Source organism: Schistocerca gregaria, chromosome 2, assembly GCF_023897955.1.
Source record: "Schistocerca gregaria isolate iqSchGreg1 chromosome 2, iqSchGreg1.2, whole genome shotgun sequence".
NCBI classification, from domain to species: Eukaryota; Metazoa; Arthropoda; class Insecta; order Orthoptera; family Acrididae; genus Schistocerca; species Schistocerca gregaria.
The window spans coordinates 245,457,707-245,478,518 of NC_064921.1; the positions used below are offsets into that span (position 1 = coordinate 245,457,707).

General features: G+C 39.0%; 1 protein-coding gene across 1 annotated transcript in view; it reads left to right on the top strand.

Moving 5' to 3' along the window:
- LOC126336781 (ubiquinol-cytochrome-c reductase complex assembly factor 1-like) overlaps positions 1-20,812 on the top strand; it is a 106,354-nt gene that overhangs the window by 25,052 nt on the left and 60,490 nt on the right. The window contains exon 2 of the mRNA XM_050000800.1: positions 17,120-17,332. Within this exon, the coding sequence (XP_049856757.1) occupies positions 17,120-17,332 (213 nt within the window). The remainder of the gene's footprint in view (positions 1-17,119; positions 17,333-20,812) is intronic.

Sequence of the window (20,812 nt, forward strand, 5' to 3'; positions counted from 1 at the left end):
AAAGAAATTTGTGAGCCATGTATTTATGACAAAGCACATTGTTTGCCTTTTGGTCTGGGGAAAAAAACAGACAAGCCAGGTGAATTGATGTCAGTGAATGTCCGTGGACATTTTTCATGAATATTTTCAAAAGGAGAAATAAATGGTTAAATTGAAGCACAGCTACACGAAATTTTGGTGTTGCTATTTCATAAGACAGAAACATAAAGTTAAGGTTGTGTTGAACATCTTTCAACATTGTAAGATGTAAGTTATAAAATCAAAGTAGTACAAAGTGACAGTGGTGAAGAATTCAATTGTAAAGAAGTTTGAGACATACTGCATAGCAGGTCTTATTCAGAGGCTAATAGCTCCGTAAACACCAAAACAGAATCGTAGAAGTGAGTAGGAGGTATGAAATACAGTCTAGCTATACAGATAAAAAGATAACCAGCAAATTTAATTCAAAATCCTTCGTTCAATGCCTTGTAATACATTACACCAACCAAAATGCGGCCCGACTGTGAATTCTGTTCTCAAACACGTGAGTTGCTTGACTACTGTCAAGTGATTGACAGCTGCTGCAAATTGGTGTTCTGGAAGAGGTCCCGAGAGCCGTGTACCTGTGATACCTGTACCAGAGGTACCTCGGGTGCTGTTTTCTCCTGTGGATCCTGTCTTTGCAGAAAGTAGAGGATCTGTCAATACCTGTCCACTTGACTGTGAGCGGTGTGTTAATGGTGGATGGGGATCAGGGAGGACTCGGGGTGTTGTACCGATCCCCCTACCCACCAAATTTGAGGTGCTGTCTTTCACTGAAACTGAGCCAGTGACACTCATTTCACCTGTTTTGGGCAAACCTGTCTTGTCCGGTGTCGGGAGGCAGCAAACGCTAAATGGTAGGGGTCTATTAATTATAGACAGTTGAAAAGTACGGCGAATGATGGTACTCCACAGGGAAATGGCAGCAAGAGACATGAAAAGACATCAGGTGTATGTATGCCTAGGAGTCTCATTCAGCATGTTGAAGAGGCTATTGCAGCAGCCATTGAAGGAACAGGGTGCAACCAACTGTAGGTTGTGGCACACATTGGAACAAATTATGCCTGCTGTCTGGGCTGAGAGGTCACAGTTGGGTCATTCCAGCTACTTGCAGAGAAAGTTGATAAGACCAGCCTTGCGCGTGGAGTTTCAACAAAGCTCACAATTTGCAACCTTGCACCAGAGCTTATTGTGGCCTTTTGATTTTGAGTCAATTGGCAAGACTGAACCAGAGACTTAGCTGTGACAAGCTAGGCTGTGACTTCCTAGACTTGTGCCATAGGATTGAGTGTGGTAGGGACTCACTACATGGATCAGGTGTGCACTACACATTAGAGACTGCTACTCAGGTTTCAGAAGAGTTTTTCAGATCAGATGACTCTCCATCCTATCCAAATGATTACGGCTGTCGAAAACTTAGTAGCATCAGTATAAGATCGAAAGAAATGCCACCTACAGGTGAGAGTATTAAAATCCTAAAGGTAAACTGCTGAAGCATTCTGAACAAAGTACCAGATTTGAAGCACTTGTGAAAAACAGTGAAGCTGGTTGAAACCCGAAATTCATAGCAATGAGATTTTTGTGGAATGTATGTTGAGAGGATAGGTAGATGGGAAGTGGAGACGGTTTATTTTTCACAGTAGACAATAAAACTTAAATCCACAGAGATAGAAACTGAAGCTGTATGTGAGATTGTTTGGGCAAGACTCAGTATTAGGGGTGAGCATAAAATAATTGGATCCTTCTATTGCTAACCAGACTCATTTCCTGATCTTACTGAAAAATTTCTCTAAAGTCTTAGTTCACGTGCACGTAAGTTCCCCAGTCATACTGTAATCATCGGTGGAGACCTTAATCATCCAACAGTCTATAGGAGAATTTCAGTTTTGTTGGTGGTGGGTGTAGTATGACATCCTGTGAACCATTTCTAAATACATTTTCTGAAAACTACATAGAACAGATAGTTAGGAACCCCTCTCGTGATGGAAGCATATTGGATATATGGTAACAAATAGATCAGACACCTCTGAGGATGTCCACATCGAAACTGGTATCAATGACCATTATGAGGTTGTAGTAACAATGATTACCAAAGAACAAAGGACAACTAAAACAAGCAGAAAGATATATATGTTCAGTAAAGTAGAAAAAAATCAGTAGTGTCATATTTTAGTGAGGAATTCGAAACTTTCAGCTCAGCTCAGGAGCATGTAAAAGAACTATGGCTGAAGTTTATTAGAGGGAACTTCCGTGGTATAGAATTGCTGTAAAGAAACTTCTGAAGGAACAGAGATTACTACATAATAGGTGTAAAACAAAATGTGGGGCTGTAGATAGAGAAATGCTGAATGAAATCTGTTTGGCTGTCAAGAGAACAGTGCATGATTCCTTCAAAGATTGCTATAGCAGAATATTGTCAAATGATCTTTTACAGAACTCAAAGAAATTTAGATCTTATGTAAAGGCTGTTAGTGGCACTAAAGTTAGTGTCCAGTCTCTAGCGAATCAGACAGGAACTAAAATTGAGTGTAGCACTGCAAAAGCTGAAGTGTGTAACTCCATTTTCAAGTGTTACTTTACAAAGGAGAATTGCACCAATTTAATCTTTGTATCACTGAAAAGGTGAATGAAATAAGTATTAGTGTCAGAAGTGTTGAGAAACAGCTAAAATTGTTAAAATTGAACAAAGCTCCAGGTCCTGATGGTAACCCCGTCAGATCCTAGAGTGAATGTGTGGCAGAGTTAGCCCCTCTTCTAATTATAATCTGTCACAGATCAGTCGAGCAAAAACCTGTGTCCAGTTCTTGGAAAAAGTCACAGGTCATACTCTTCTATAAGAAGGGTAGTAGAAGTTGTCTACAAAACTACTTCCCAATAACCTTGACATCAGTTTGTTGCAGAATCGTAGAACGTATTCTCGGTTTCAACAGAATGGCCTCCTCAATGTCAACCAGCACGGTTTTTGAAAACATTGGTCATGTAAAACCCAACTTGCACTCTTCGCACATGAGACACTGAAAGCTTTGGATCAAGACAAACAGGTACATGCACTGTGTCTTGATTTCCGAAAAGCATTTGACTCAATATTGCATCTATGCTTATTGTCAAAACTATGATCTTATGTGGTATCAAGTGAAACTTGTGACTGGATTGTGGACTTTTTTGTAGGGGGGACATAGCCTGTTATCTAGGATGGAGAGTCATCGTCAGGTGTAGATGTTATTTCGGGTGTGCCCCAGGGAAGTGTGTTGGAACCCTTACTGTTCATGTTGTGTATTAATGACCTTACAGACAATATTAATAGTCTTTCTGCAGATGATGCAGTTATCTATAATGTGTATTATCTGAGAGAAGCTGCATAAATATTCAGTCAGACCTTGATAAGATTTCAACATGGTGCCGAGATTGGCAACTTGCTCTAAATATTCAGAAATGTAAAATTTTGCACTTCTCAAAATGAAAAAGACAGACTATAATATCAGGAAGTCACTGTGGAACTGGCAGACACATACAAATTCCTGGGTGTAACACTTGTAGGAATATGAAATCTAATGATCTAAATAAAATAGAAAGAAACTTCCACATGGGAAAAATATATTAAAAACAAAGATTCCAAGACTTACCAAGCGGGAAAGCGCCGGTAGACAGGCACAATAAATAACACACACACAAACACACACACACAGAATTTCTAGCTTTCGCAACAGACGGTTGCTTCTTCAGGAAAGAGGGAAAGACGAAAGGATGTGGGTTTTAAGGGAGAGGGTAAGGAGTCATTCCAATCCCGGGAGCGGAAAGACTTACCTTATGGGGAAAAAAGGACAGGTGTACACTCGCGCGCACACACACACACACACACACACACACACACACACACACACACACACACACACACACACACATCCATCCGCACATACACAGACAGACACAAGCAGACATTTGTAAAGGCCTTTTTTCTTTTTTTTTTTTTTTGTGCCTGTCTACCGGCGCTTTCCCGCTTGGTAAGTCTTGGAATCTTTGTTTTTAATAAATCTAATGATCTCATAGGTTCAGTCATGGGTAAAGCAGGTGGTAGACTTCGATTTGTTGGTGGAATACTGGGGAAGTGCAATCGGACTAAAAAAGACATTACTTACAAATCACTTGTGCGACCCATCCCTCGAAATTTTTGCTGAAGTGTGTGGGACCTGTAGCAGATAGGACTAACAGAGGGTATTGAAGGTATAGAGAGAAGGGCAACACGAATGGTCACAGGTTTGTTTGATCCATGGGAGAGTGACACAGATACTGAAGGCAGACTTAAGGTATCCCCAGAAGATGGTTAGTTTCAAGAGCCAGCTTTAAACAATTACTCTAGGGATATTCTACAATCCTACTAAAATACGTATCACTCAAAGGGATCATGAGGACAAGATTAGAATAATTACTGCACACAGAGAGGCATTCAGTCTTTCTTCCCAACCTCCATATGCAAATGGTCCAGGAAGACACGCTCTTAACTGGTACGATGGAATGTACCTCCTGTCGTGCACCTCATGGCGTTTGGCAGAGTATAGATGTGGAACTTTCAAGTACTCAAATAATGAATCTGATCTCCCTGCCACAATGTGGGTGGAATTCATGGGTGTCACTAGCACTAAATTAATGGGGGGAAGGGGATGGAGGGGCGCAGTAGACAGTGTCTAGATCACAAGGAGTTCTAAATGGGGAACCACCTTGAAAAAAGTTGGAAAAAAAATTAGTACTTAAAACTACTTTTGGAGCATTTTGGATGCCCCAGATCATGTATTTCAGTGACACAATTGCTAAAACATGCCAATTGAAGTCTGGATTAAAAGTAACAAATGAAAACCTCTACATTCTTAAATATTGTATTAGTTTGGTTTTTGAAACCAATTTTTTAAAAAAATGAAAATAGTCTGCCAAAAACAAAACAAAAAAGTTTCATAGTTCAAAGTACAGACTGAAGCTTTTAAAACATGGAGAACATTGGAAACCTATAACTTTACAAGAATACCTTCCAAAAATTCACACTTTGCATTTTTCTTTTACTGAGCAATGTGGGGAAGCCATGATGGATAAATTGCAAATTATTATAAATCTTTTTGCAGAGAAAAATAAAGGATAAATAACTATAGAACGTAATAGGTTGTACTCTATATTTGGGTAAATTCCTATAAAGTAGGAGTTGTTCTACATTGTAGTGGTAAAAACTGAGTAAATTGGAATAAATTTTGTAATAAATTTTTACTTAACATCATTCCATTGCCTTTTAAAAGAAGGCAGTATTCATAGCAATTCTTCTTGACGCATGCACCAACTTTAACCTTATTAAGTGATTGTCACATGAAATTCTGGCCAGACCTCCTTCAAACATACAGCAAGACCAAGCAGATTCGTACTTATCTACTCCAGTCCTTTACCTTTGTAGTACTAATACAATTCATTTAAACTTGAAATGTTGTCTTTTTAGTGAATAAGACAAGTGAGTTTGATTTACTGGCATTTTAGTAAATCCTGCAAACTATTAATTCATGCGCACAAGGAATTTTAGTGTGTGCAATTAGTTAAGCTTGCATATATATTCATTCATTGGTGTCCTTTTTTGTCAGCTGGGACTCATAAAATTGAAATTGACTTTCAAATAATATTTGGGAGGATACGTCCTACAGCCCCCTCCGTGGTGCTGCTTAAGGGTGGAATAGGTTCAAGCGTCAATGTACGTTCTAAAGTGAACTGCATATTCATCTGTGGAAAGAGTTAGTCCTTTTGAGCTGTGTTTGGGTAAGAATCTGAGAATAAAACACGCGTGTTTAGGTTCTACATACTGTGCAGACATCCCAGTTCAAAGAAGACAGAAAGTGGATAATAATGCTGTCAAGGGATATCTCGTGGGGATATAATGGAGATTAGCATTACAGAATTAAGGTGAAAGAAGAAAAATGGTCATTCTCAGCAGAGGTGTAATGTTGCATGGTAGGCCTGGAATTTGTGAAGAATAAGTCAAATTATCATTGCAAGATGTTGAGCAAAATAACCAGAGAAACTATACACCTCAAGACCTTAAATATGAGATGAACTTGGACGAAGAGTAGTCTGGTGACAAAAATTGAAGAGGATGGCACTGATAACACAGAGAACGAACTGTTTATCACACCTCAGCAGCTCTGAAATTGTTCAACATTAATGAAACCTTCATGGCTGAACGACTTATTAATGCTCACAGAAGAGGTAATTAATGGAACGAAAACAGATCCAGAAAAACCGTCAGTCAGTAGTACACAAAATGTTCACTGGAAACAAGCAACGGTAAATGAAATGAAGTCATTATAAGAGAATAAGATGTGTGAATTAGCTATATCACAAAAAGAAGGAAAGTCTGATTCGGATGAAAGTACTGATAAATATAAAGCAGGAAACTTGCAGTCCAATAGCTAATCTGAGCACAGTTCGTTCACTGTTAAAGTGGTGTTGCAACTGAGATGATGTGTCCGATATAATTTCATGTGTGTACTGTTTTCTTGTATGGAAAATTAGAAGTAGTAATCTATATGCATCAGCCCAAAGGGTACAGTGATGATACAGAGTTTGCAGGAAAGGTGAAATTTATTTGGACTTAAAGTGAGTGTAGAGATAGAATAAATATTTTGGAGCAGTTCTCTTGTCAGCAGGTTTTATGGCAAATAATGCAGGTTCATGCGTATTTGTCTGAGACGATTATGATAAGAAATTGTTAGTCACTCTTTATCTAGAGGCTGGGTTGGTTATGGTGAGAGAACAACAGGATGCCAGAAAGGTCATTAAGGAATTGAAAACTTAATTCAAGATCGCCATGAAACCAGCATAATATTTTCTCTAACTTGAGATTAAATGCTTTGACAAAGGTGCAGTTGAGACAAGAAACAAGCTTATGCAAGGGAGATTCTGTAGCATTTCAATTTTCACGTATACAGACTTGTTTCAACACTTACTGTGAAAAACCAGATACATCAAAGCAAAAGCAAAGATTATAGGGATGAGTAATTTCCCTATCACAATGCAATTGATATATCTGATGCTAAGAATCAGACATGCTGTAGCTTACAGTGTGTGTTTCCTGCCCCTAACACTTAACCTAGCATCAATAGAAAATTTAGTGAGACTAAAGCGAGTACCCTTGGTATGTAGCAGATATATGTGACAGCAGTAATATATGGTCCAGAGGCGAATACAGTGATGAAGGCTATTGGAGAGACTGTAAACATTTGATGTCCTTATTTCATTTGCAGGTGGAGCTGTCTGCTTGCTCACAAGAGGGCCATCAGAAATGTAAATAACAGATTTTAATGGGTCTTGGATATGTTCTAGAGGAACATGCCCTGAATAGGAGGCTAACCACTTTTTTTAGAGAGACGGGTCTTGGCTTCCTAGAAAATTGATTTTGAAGTTCACTGCGCAGTGTAATATCCATAACATTGGTCATGTTCCAACCAAGTGAGCGTGGTGCAGTGGTTAAGGTATACAGCTACTGTGGAGGTACCGTGGTTTTTTTAATCAGCGTAGTCTGACATTTTCCCATTTTATTTTACATAATATCAGCAAACAGTGTATGTTGTGTGGAATAATTAAGAAATATTCAATTTTGCCATAGTAATTTAATTTTCATGTCGTTATTACAGAATCTTACTCGTTATCGCTGCATTGCTTGCTATGCCACAACAGAAACCCGGATGAGTATTTGTCGTAAAAGCAACGAAAACACAATGTTTTATAGCACCAAATGCATTTCATAAAAGCTACTATCTTGCAGACACGAGTTTTTAAGAGCAATACTGGAAAAGATTGTTCATTTACATTCAAAAAGGTTTTGATGTAAACCATGCATATTTGATCATATTCGAAAAACCAAGTGCTCTGAATTGATGCAAAGTTAATGAGTGTAGTTTTTATGGACTCATCCCTGGATTAGATTGCTCTGTTGGTCTTAAACAAATCGGGAGCAGTCTGAATTTTCTTCATGAAAATTTTAGCCTGTCGATAAAACGGCAGGCAAAGTGAAGGATACTTTGGTGGGATAACTTTTACGGTGCAGGTGCACGCTTTCCTCTCTTCCATGAAGATGTGATCGTATATGGTCAGATCAGTCTGCTCTCCCCACGTGTCAATGATATATAGAAATTTTTCCTGTCCGATGTACAGAAGAATCAGATTTTAAAGAAGTCTTCGTACACCAGTTTTGTGAACTTCTCTGATTTCATGCAGGACACAGTTACGTATTTAAATTTGAGGGTTGATTCATCCACTCTTTTCTGAACATTAGGGCCAAATTTTTCAGATGGTTCCTGCTTACATAAAAAAAGTACGGGATCATCTTTCCTGATGCAAATAGTGTACTGTGCTGTGTACGAATGACTTATCTTGTTTAAATCTTTTCTCTGCACAAGAATGGTTCTCACACCTTTCTCCAAGAGGGCTCTATTGTATATTGATTGATATTGACAGCTGTTTGATTGGTGTTGATTATGTAGCTGAGGTTATAATTACCAATTCGTATTTTCGCTTGTGTGCAGAATTCTTCTGTAGCTACTAATACTTCTTCTGTCAGTGCACATTCTTTGGAACTGATGAACTTCGTAATCTTCCTTTGCCTGATTCTATGCTTTTGTTTAAATCTTTCGACCCAAGCTGAGCTGGTCACGAAATTAAAGGTATCCACTAAAAGTGGAACAGCAGCATTCATCACACATTGCTATAAGGTTCTGGTTGTCACCTGCTCACAGAAGAAATTGTATTATTTTCACAAGTCAGTCTCTTTCTTAAAATGTATTGGACATATATTTTGACATGTTTTACCTGTTCCAAATTCTGTCTTGCTTCAAAGAACTGTCCATAGGTCTCACGATAGATAGTGTTCCATTTATCACGTTAAGTTCCACCTCATCTTACATCCTCTTTCCATCAATGTAACATTGATTTATGTTTTAATCAAGAGACGCCGTGGGACTGCAAACTTTATGCTCCATTTTGGATGAGCGACTGCAAGAGTGACTGTTCATTCTATGTAGCATACAGCTGCATAATCTGCTGGTTCATATGTAAATTCGTCGGCGACAAAATCGCCATCTCCCTCTACTCCCATATATTGCAAAGTAAATAGCTTTAAATTATGTTGATTTATCCACAAGAAAGAGAACAGCCACACGAAAGTGAAACCTACTGCCTCATATTCATGCACCTCGTCTTCTTCGTTGATGATAATTAATTCATCGCCATCAATGATGTGTTCCACAGCCAACAGGTTCTTGTATTGCAATACATATCTCATTGCCAATTGCAATTGAATTAGCAGAGATTGTGTTGAGCAATGTATTTGTTAGAAGATATAAATCACGAAGCAACTTTTCGGCATATTTGATGGCTTTAGTGATTTCGCTTCTCAATTGTTCATTCAACCCTTCTACTTAGATGTATCTTCTTCTGGATGCACTTCTGTAGACACACTTGGGTCGTCCATTTCACTGCATTCTTCGAACACACACAGCACTAACAATGCATTGCAAGCAATGGACATTGAATCAAAATGAAAACTAGTGGTTTAGGAGCTAGGTCACCACTGTTTGTTTTACCAGAGTGATTCATGTTCATTATACACAGAGGACTGTCCATGAGAACTCTTTGCATTAAGAAATTATATCTACATAGCCAAATAAAAGCCGGTGACCAGAGCGACACACTGTCACAATACACAGAGTTTGCACGGGATGCCCCTGCAGACAGTCCGCTTTCTGTTTAACCAAACCTACACAATTTAAACTTCTTAAGGATGTCACACAATTTACACTGTTTGTTGATGTTCTGTAAAATAAAATGGAAAAATGTCGGACTATTCTGATAAAAAAAAAAGGGCAAAATCACGGAAAGAACCCGAACACGGTACCTCCAGCTTAGTAACTGTATACCTTAACCACTGCGCCATACTTACTTGATTGGAACGTGGCTAATGCTACACATATTGCAGTGTGCAATTAACTTCAAAATCAATTTTCTCATAACCAAGGCCCATTGCTAAAAAAGCGGATAGCCTCATACTCAGGGCATGTCCCCCTACAGCATATCGGAGACCCGTCAAAATCTATTATTTACACTTATGATGGTCCCCTTACCAGTGAAAGACAAGCAATGACTGCCATATCAACTGAAGGTGTGTTGCTAGTGGAAACAGAAGTTGCTAAGGGAATAATTGACCTTCGTAGACTTCTTCGAGGAATGAGAAAACTGTCAGAAGTTAGAGTTCCCAAGGTTAATAATTTGGCAACATTTTAAGTCGGAGACATTCCTAAATGCCACCATCTCACAAAATGCATAGAGATAAAGCATTTCTTTTTATTCTAGAAAAAGTGATAAGAGGTCAGTCAGACATGCTGCATATTTCCTATGAACATCAGCAATCTTAGAGAAAGCCTACTTGCAAAGTTTCAAGAACCAGCTGTAAATGGAGAATCTAAGAGTTTAATGCAACACACTAAGTATCTCTTCTAAACCAGTCATGAGATCAAGATAAGATTAATTCAGCACACACAGAGGTATTTAAACAGTCATTCTTCCTGTGCCCCGTACATGAATGGAATGGGAAGAAACCCTAATAACCAGTATATTGGAAAGTATGCTATGCCATGCACTCCTCAGTGGTTTGCAGAATATGCATGAAGATTTGGATATGCTGATGAAGTTCCTACCAAAACGAAGGCTGTAAGTTATGTCATAAAAGGGGTTTTTCATGTTGAGATACATTTTTTTTCAATGAGTAAGGGGTATTTGCAGTTATAAAGGTATTTGTATTTATCTAGTATTGAGGAGGATTGGAATCGCTGAATGCTAAGAAAAGAATCAGTATTAAGAAAAGTATCTCCATGTGTAAGTATTTTATTTTGTTCATTTGTTTCTATAACAATGTTCGATTGAGAATAAAATTTCGTGCAGTTGAATTAATCTGCAAGCTGTTTAATTTAACAATTGCAGAAGATAATTTTTTTTAAGATAACAAGTGTGCAGTTATTTGGTAATTTCCAAGAATCGGTGTGTACATCGAAGTTGCAAACCGATTTCAATATGTATCAAATAGTTGACTTTCAAAATGTTAAGAGACACAACATAAGATGAATGTATTGAAAACAGAAAGATACTGCTTGGCATTGAACATCAAGACATACATAGAGAACCACTCACTATGTGAGTGTAATGTTTTGTTTAATTAATGGGAATGGGAAAGGTACAATTTACATTTACTATGACTATGTTATGATGTACAATTATGTGATTACGCAGGAACCTAAGAGTACTGGTTGAATTACTGCAACTGAAACGATTGGGAATTATATTTATAATGCTGTTTGTCAGAAACATTTGTCGTGATGTGTGATGATTAATTTCTAAGCATTTATTTACAAATTTAGTGAATAAGGATGTGGAAATTGTACAGTCAAATCTCTCAACTTATAATTCTTCTAATCTCCCGAACATTTAGTACCACTAGCTGTAATGTAATTAGAAGCAGTTGCTTATGCAGTTAATGATTCAGATATCTGGCAGGCTGTATTTGGAACTAAATGCTGATGTACAAATGGCAGTAATATGATAGAACAGATAACGAGTGCATAGCTTGGGGAAAAAGAATGCTGTACCACAGGAAAATTCTATTCAGGAAACTAATAAATATGAAAAAGAACTACTGGCTGGTACTTACCCTTAGGGCAAGAAATGTTTGGTACTGGTGATAGATGCACATAAGTGTTAACAAGATGAGAGAGGACCCACATGTAGTGTAATGAGGAGAATGGTAGATGAAGATGAAGGGGGGAGCATCAGCAGTTAGATCATGCAGTGCAGGCTTTCAAGGCTGGATCTTGCTGAATTTTGTTTCATGGGCATTAGGCCATGGTCAAAGCATAGTGTACCTAGGAACCACAAAAGTTAATATGAATACCTGGCTTAAATAACACAAGACTAAGGACATACAAATAAACTGACAGTAGCAGATTGTGCACTGGACCAGAGAAGCACCAATTTTGTTCCTCAGCATAGAACAACAGGAATGCAAATAGGGGCCAAACTACGCAGCTGAGTCTGTTTATGTATTTTAAGTTAATTATATTTGTCTATTCAGTGGCTTTGAGTGATTAAAGTTTGTAGTAGTCAGTCAGCCCCTAACTTGGCTTGCAAAATTACTATCTTCAGATTAAATCTGATCAGATAATTAATATAGAGGATAAGCAGTTTGAAAAAAATATGTATGTGATAATATCATTACACCTTTGCAGATCAGTCTTTATGAGCTGTGTTTCACTGTTGTTTGATCATGTAACATCACTTCCAACAAAACTTTTAATGCCTTGTTGACTCTATTCTTGTATGAATTGCCACTGTCATTAAATCAAAATGAGTTGTGTTAAAGGAGCAACTCCCTGTTGGTTGGGGAGGGTACATGTCTCGTGTGAATCTTAATTTAGTGAGAGAATGATGAAAAGGATGAACTTGGTTCAGGTCTTCTGTAATGTAGTATCACAGCATACATTCTTTTTATGTAATAGTTTCCTGCAAATTGGCACTGCAGGGGAGGGGGTGTGTGTGTCATTCTCCACTACAGGCGTTGCTTTCTGTTTATCCTGCCCCATAGATGCTGCTTAGTGGGAAATGGTCAGTGCCTTCCATTCGGATGGCCACCTCCCTGTCTGGATCCACCTGTCGGATACAGCTGTCCCTGAAAAGAAGCTGCCACAGTGGGTTCGTGGCAGAGCTGACTGGATGCTGAACAGCCAACTGGCTGCTTTTGAACACTGATATAGTGTCCGGAAAAGGGTGGACAATATTACCAGCACGAACCACTATGCTTCTGATGTGTAGCTGTCACTGCGAAATGTAGATGTTGGCGTGCGGTGGAGGAATGTAGGATGTGGATGGAAACTATCAGGATGCGCTGTGTTAAAACTCGGCTGTGATCTTCAAGTGTTTTATTATTCCCAGCTACAGTGTCACAGGGTCCCGCGATGCTGAGGACGCCACTATGCTGTCTGTAAAACAGCTTGGTGCAGAAGGGTTACCTCAGTGACCCATGCAACGTACTGCGGCGTACTGGTCGTGTACAGCTGCGGAGTTTTGACGATGTCTGGATGCGCCAGCAGCCGACTCGGCAGCCTTCACATCTGTTGCTTCTTCACCGTCGTTGTTAGGATCGCGCCTGTGATCAGACAGCCAAATGTGTGGCCCTCGTCCCGGGATACCTCCGGCATATGTTGGGAGACAACAAGACTGCCCGCGGTAGCGAGTTGTCGAGTGGCCCGCCGCTGGCTGGCTCCGGACCCCACGTTGGCCTCAGAGGGTCGAATCAGTTACCTGCCATGGTCTGGAATGCTGGTGCCCCATCTGTTGCTGCGTGTAGTCGGTGGTGTGATACGCTCCTCTGTCCAGGAGAGCTGCCACACTCGAATGCCCCTCGTTAGAAAACCGGCATCTATTTATACGCAGCTGTGCGCCTCTGCCTTGCTAACAAGCCGCTCCGAGTCACATATTCATAACACCTAGGTTGTGCCAGTGGGCCCCTTCTGTCTGTAACGTGCACCATGCAAACTGCTACTTTTACTGTTTTCAGCGGTTGGATGGCCCTGTGGTCTCCGTTCTACTTCGCAGCTTCTGGTTAGCTTAACTTACTGTCATCAGGCTTGTGACTGGCTGTAACTCGTGCACTCAGAAATATTGCACAAAATCTAACTTTCCTATCTTAAATGGTGGTGCTGCTACAGATGCATCTCTCCCCAAAGCCTCAGTCTGACTTGAGTGGTGACTTGTCACATAGTGTAATGATGAGTCTCTCTCCACAATCAAGGTTAAATACATGGTTTTGCAACTGTTTAAATGCCAACCACCCACTACAAACCTTACAGCCTTTTTATCGAGAGGACAGAAGCATGAACAACAAAGAGAGCAAGAAGAGGTCGTGGCAAGTGTTTCTGGACTTGATAAATGGTTCCACTAGCTCCAAAAATGTGTTTGAATCTATCTGCAAAATTTGTCAGATTACCTATAACTGCTGTGCCTTGGCAAGGGTGTGTCCATTCTGTACCTGGAGACATTGTCCAGGCAATGGCAGAGTGCTTCAGTTTGATCACTGCCACTGAAAATCAGGATCCAGATTTCTGCTGCCATCAGCCATTAATGTATAAGGGTGGTTGGAATTTCCATTCCTACAACACCAAGGACTATAGGGGACCCTTTTCTGTGTGGGAGCTTGAGTGTACATTCTCTCAGGTCAGGGAGACTGTGCCAGGTAAGGACCATAGCCAGAACAGCATGTTACAGTACCTCCAAGTGGATGCAAACATTATCATCCAATCTCCTTTTCATAAAATGTGATTGACTGGAGACTTTCCTGACTCATGGACGAAGGCAAGTTCGTTATCTCCTCCCACACATTGCCCAGTAGTTACTATAGTGTGGCCCTTGCTAGCTGTGTAGGAAAGATGCTAGAAAGTGTGGTCAGTCAGCATCTGGCTTTGGTCCTAGAATCAGGGGAACTCCAAAGCCTCTACTAGTGTTGTAGGTTTTGGAGGAATCATTTAACCTTGGACAACCTTACTATGCTACGGGTGGGAATGCAACTATCTTTTGTACATAGGCAGCACCTCATAGGTATTCTCTTTGATTGTGAGAGGATCTACAACGCTAGCTGGAAGCATCACATCCTAGGAAATCTCCACAAATGGGACTTAAGAGGATGACTACCAATATTCATACTGTCCTTCCTTTCCAGACTTATTTTTTTATATCAGGATAGTGATGCTCTTTCTGGGCAATTTTGCCATATTATGTTCCTTCTCCAGCCTTGCAACAACCACTTGTCAGTTAAAATTCACAGTATTGCAGGAGTTGGTGCAGTTTCTGGGTCTTACATTTTATGAGTGGCTGACATGGTTACCACATCTGTCGAATGTAAAAGTTGAAAACCTGAAGACATTTTAAAATGACTCGACCACAGGTCATGTGAAACAGACCAAACATGTCTGCTGCAGTTTTACAAGGAGTTTGTGCAATTCCGCCTTGACTCCAAATACATAGTTTACAGCTCGGATAGGCCATCTTATTCCATCATCAATACTGTTCACCATGAGGGGAATGAGTTGGTAATAAGATCACACAGAAACATTCTGATTCCCAGCCTCTGTGTTGTGGTAGTTAGACTGGCTAGTGATCCACTGCTTATCATGTGCCAGAAAATTCTCATGAAGCAACATGTATGCAATGTACTCTCAACCCCACAGTCACTAGCATTCCATCTGTGTTCACCATACCATTGTTCCAGGGTGATTGATTTATTTTTTTTATTTCCCCATTGATCAACCAGGCACAGTTCCTTACTGTATTATTCAGCTGTTGTGGGTTAGTCTGTGTTCTAACCATAAATGACTGGCAGCACATGTATCCTTAGTCTTTTGTGTGAAAGTGCGGGTGAGACGGAGTGGCTGAGAATTATATTTTACATTTTACCTTTTGGTAATAATAATGATACACATCTCCAATTAGTGTAGTTATGACATTGATGACCTTGCTGTTGACTGTCACATATGTACCACTACCACCACCAGCTTGAAGTCCATCACAAAAAGGAAGAAAGATTGAGAGTTTAACATCCCATCAACAGTGCGGTCATTAGACACACAGCACAAGCTCGTAATGGGGAAGCAAATCAGCCATGCCGTTTTTGAAGAACAGTTTGCCTGGAGTGACTTGGGGAAATCACAGAAAACCCAAATCTGAATGGCCGGGCAATGATTTGAACTGTTGGCCTCCCTAATGGGAGTTCAGTGTGCTAACCACTGCACCGCTTCACTCAGTGAAGTCCGTCAAAGTCTCATTAAAATTCTCCTTGTTGTTTGGAATACAGACTGGTTGAAAACAGTGGAGTGAATAGAAATATTGATGAGTGAAATATTTCTTACCTAAAACAGGGTTACTTATTTTAAGTGACCCAAGTTACACTGGTACTCAGAAGTAAATGATGGGCAAAATCTCGTGCAGTATGGTATGAGACGTAAGATGAGAGTGAGTGGTAGGACCAGATGTATTATTAAAGTATTTAAATAGTACTTTGCAAACAAGATAAGTGCATTAGTACCATGTGCTGAAACTGTAGTTTGACTAGTACGCACAGTTTTAAAAATATGCGAGAGTTGGAACTTTAATAGTGGCAACTATTTATTTACAGCTCGCACAAAATAGATACGTGTTTCAAAGTTTTACAAACCTTCAAAGTAGTCATCAGCATTGTGTATAACCCATTGCCAGCGATGTGGAAGCCTTAGGATACTCTCAGTAGTGCCAGTTGTGTTGACAGTTCGAACGGCGCTGTCTATTGCCCAGCGAAATTTGTAGTAGTTCGAAGCAAATGCCTTGAAGTGTTTCCTTCAGTTTAGAAATAGAGTTGAACTCGTCAGTCAGGGTAGTGAAGTAGGTGGTATAGCACTTAGCAGTCCCGTCAGTCAAACAAATCAGTAACAGCTTGCGCTGTACGTGTTCGAGCATTTTCCTGCAAAATGATGGTCAGGTTCTGCAGAAAATATTTTCACTTCTGTCTCTAAGCTGGTTGTAGGTTGTGTTCCAAAAATGAATAGCATAGAGGCAGAAGTGATGACACTTTCTGCAGGACCTGACCATCATTTTGCAGGACAATGCTCCAGCACGTACGGTGCAAGCTGTTACTGATTTGACTGATGGGGCTGCTAAGTGCTATACCACCTACTACATTCCCCTGATTTACGCCCTCGTATGTTCAACTCTATTTCTAAACTGAAGGAAACACTTAACGGCATTTGCTTCAGATCTGCTACAATTTCGTCGGGCAATAGACAGTGCCACTCGAACTGTCAACACAACTGGCACTGCTAAGAGTATCCTATGGCTTCCACATCTCTGACAACAGGTTATACACAATGCTGGTGACTACTTTGAAGGTCAGTAAAACTTTCCTGTCAGAAATTATTCTAATACTGATTTTTGTCTTTGATTATGAATGAATATTTAATAGTTTGAGTTCAAAATTTCAATATCACATGCACATATTTGTTTACAGGTACCAACACAGTGTTACAGAAGAACAATTGTAGCAGAATATCTAAAACCCACAATTGTAAGCTCTTCAGCAACAAGATGCCACTGTTTCATCCATACCTCTGTTCCTGTTCAAAAAGAAACAAAAGTTTTAGCTGTTGGTGCCAACCAGTCAGATGATGGAGTGATAAGGAAACTGACTAGACGTTTGGGTGTCTTGGATCATTCGAAGTCGGTAAGGTACTGAAGTTATCTAACTCTGTAATTTCTAAGTGCATGGATAAAAAAATATGCCACTTCCAGGTGATACTGGGAATTTTGCAGTCCACATCTCAGCTGTCTTCAGCATATATGACAACTTATTAACTAACTCATTTATTCTTGTAATTGTCATTTAAACCTAATATCAGAATTTAATATTAAACAACTTTTTTCCTTTTGAAAAGTTTAGCACCAGATTCCTATCATTTGTAGGCATTATAAACTTCCCAGTTTATGTCCTTCATAAAAATTCTTTTTTGGGTTAAGAGGTCTGCTGGTTTCTGCAGTAGTGCTGATTTGGGAATTCTTCCATCTTTCATGCATAGAACAGCCCCACAAGCTTCAGTCATCTGTCAGCTATAATTTTGTACAGGTTGTGCAGACTACCTCTTCTCAGCCTGTCACCATTTGAAATGTGGACAGGCTAACTGATCTTCAGAATTTGCCTCAAGGATAGTTGATGCGAACATTGAGCTTAATGTGCTGATTTTACTGACATTTCTCAGGACTCACAAGCGCATATGGCCATCGATTGGATGATAAAGTGATAGACATAAACGCTGAGGAAGCTGAAAACTGGGCAGCTGGTTGAGTTCTCAGGAAGAAACTGTAGCTTGAAACGCTACTTAGCATTAGAGAAACAAAGTAATTTCTAACTTAAATGTGCTTTCACAAAGTCTGCTACCCATACAGCATTTTGTTAGGGTCTTTGTGTGCACTTCTTAAAATTTCTTTCTGCTACTATAACCATCTTTTTGCACATACCTTAAAATGAAGTATGCAGTTATGAAGTCAAATGCCTTGTCATTTACATTTGATACATTTTCCCTGTATTTAATATACTTTGTTAACCATCAGTATTCTGGACCAAGGACTGAGCAGTCTTGTGTGTGAATGTCTGTAGAAAGTATTTAGAGATTACTTCATGTGATTCTGTAGTACTGTACTCCCTTTACTCCGCCAAAAACAAATTAGTCTCTTTACAAGCTCCGTTCGTATTGTCCTTAAGCAAGATGTATACTGCAGAGGCAATAGTCATTTCACAGCTTCTGAAACACTTCTTAAAGTTGCCCTAAAATGTTTTAAAAAAATCATTTTTTCACCCAGAAAGACAAATTTCAGATCATCATTATAAAAAAAGTGCATTATCTAATGTTTTGCTGAGCCGATATTAGATTATAGTTGATGTGCACTAAATGTTTTATGATTTAGTATTATCATTCGAGTCATTCTATGTCAGACAGCTTAGTTTTGGAACATTTTCTTTCTCAGCCATTGTGGATTTTGGTGAAATTTTATGTGAACATTCCCACGTCCCCAGTGAATGTTTGTGAAGCTTAATGTATGTAGTAGCAATACTGACAGATACAGTAACTTGTTTGCGTCCTCATGCAACTTTTCACAGAGTGAGCGTGAATTTCTGATTAATCTGAACTGTTATTTCTCCAGCAATATTTTGTTGAAAGGAATAAATTTGCACCTCTTGTACAACTTTGTGGCCTCCTAAGAATAATAATGAAAATAATTCTACAAGCCATATTTAGTCAAAAAAGTTTAGGCAAAATTGCCTAGAAAAATCGCAGTCTGAAAAAATTTCAAAGTTTGCCTTCTTATATCGTAGGGACTAGAGGTAAGAATATTGTGAAACGTGATATATGGAAACCTAACAACACAAGGGTCTCAGATATAAAGTTTCATTTATGTACCACTTTCCAATACTGAATAAATTAAGTTCAAAGTTGAAGATTTTGTTAAAAGGTCAAAATGTGACATTTTTGACATGGTGTTTCAGAAAACAATGTTCTACAAATCTATCCAAACTGGGCTCATTAGAAATGCCATAGTTTTAATTGCAGAAAAAGTGTACTTGATTATCCACTGCTTGCTAACAATGCTACATAATGTGAATCAAAGTAGGGAGTGAAAATTGACAATTCTTTTACAATTATTATTTTTTGTTAAAACTTCCAAACCAGTCTCATTTCAACCAATTTGTTTTGAGCCCCTCCAGAATAGTAGGTTTGATTTCCAACATGGGCTAACAGTGCTACAAAAATTGAGGCAAAGTAGCCAGAAAAATAGTGCAGCGAATGAAGTTTTAACTTTGGCTTCTCATATCTCATTGATTAAAGGCATGATAATCATGAAAATTTGGACGCAACTTAGCAACATTAGTTTTCTAATTTGAAGTATTCCGATACTACTTTCTAAATTTTTACGAAGTCAGTTCAGTCTTGATTTTCGTAAAAATTACAAAAATAAATCACATTCAGTTTGGTTTTATAAAATCTTTTTCCATAATTGATTTCAATCTAATCACAGTTGGAAGGAGCATGTTTTCAGGTATCCAGAAAATCACATTTGATGTGCACTGACAATATCTGAAAATGACAGACAAATTTGGGAGAAGGTGCTATATCAACAGGCTACATTGCAGCAAACTGTTGTCCTCGTTTCATTGTGTATGGTTTTTATTTTTAAACTGGCAAATAATACCTCACTACAATGCGTTAGTCCGTGGTGACATTGTCACTACCAGTTCAAGAACATGAGCCAGCACTCCCAGTGCCATAAGAGTTGCACAATACCAGCCATGAGCAGGTTTCTTCATCCAGATTCCTGAACCTGTAGTTTGGTTTCCTAATTTACATTCCAAAGACTTTTTATTGACTCAAACAAACATCACCAAATTACATTATTTGAGAGGTGGCTTAGCTGTAGAACATACAAAAATAAGAACTTTAGCCACAAAACCGATTTCAACATTGATGTTGCTGGGACTTTTTGGCACAACCACAAAAATCTCCATTAAATGTGACTGGTGGCAGAACCAAGCGATTGGCTACTTGCACAAGTGTACAAAGGCCATCAACAAGTCAAATCTTGACGCTAAAAATCTATCCAACTTTCAAGACCAAAATGTACATTGCATGAAAGATATATACATTCCAGAACCGTTTGAGAGAGAATCATCAGCTTGGAAACTGATGTAGTTGTTACATGACTGTTACATATCATGTATATATGATCATTCATGGTAGATCAGCAACATTATTGATACAGCAACAGAACAAAATGATGCACTGATAAGATTTATGCATCCTGAAGGCTCGGCTGATTGATTTTATTGGCTCAAATGACAGAATGCTTGTTGGGTACCAGAACACTACCTCATATCCGCTCTCTCGTTTCCTTCAATGTAATCATCTGGCCGAAAGTATCAATTTACAGAAAACAAAGTGCAGAAAATGGCTCCAAAATTTCGAAAGATGTAAACTGCAATGTTGTCATCTACTTGTATATGAGGTACTCCTACAGATTTAAGAATATGAGATAGTTACAGCAAATCACATTTTAAGCAGACAGGTATTACCACAGGTCTTTGAAACTGAAATTAAGAAACCAAATTACAGGTTTGTGAACCTTGATGAAGAAAACTACCCATGGCTGTTAT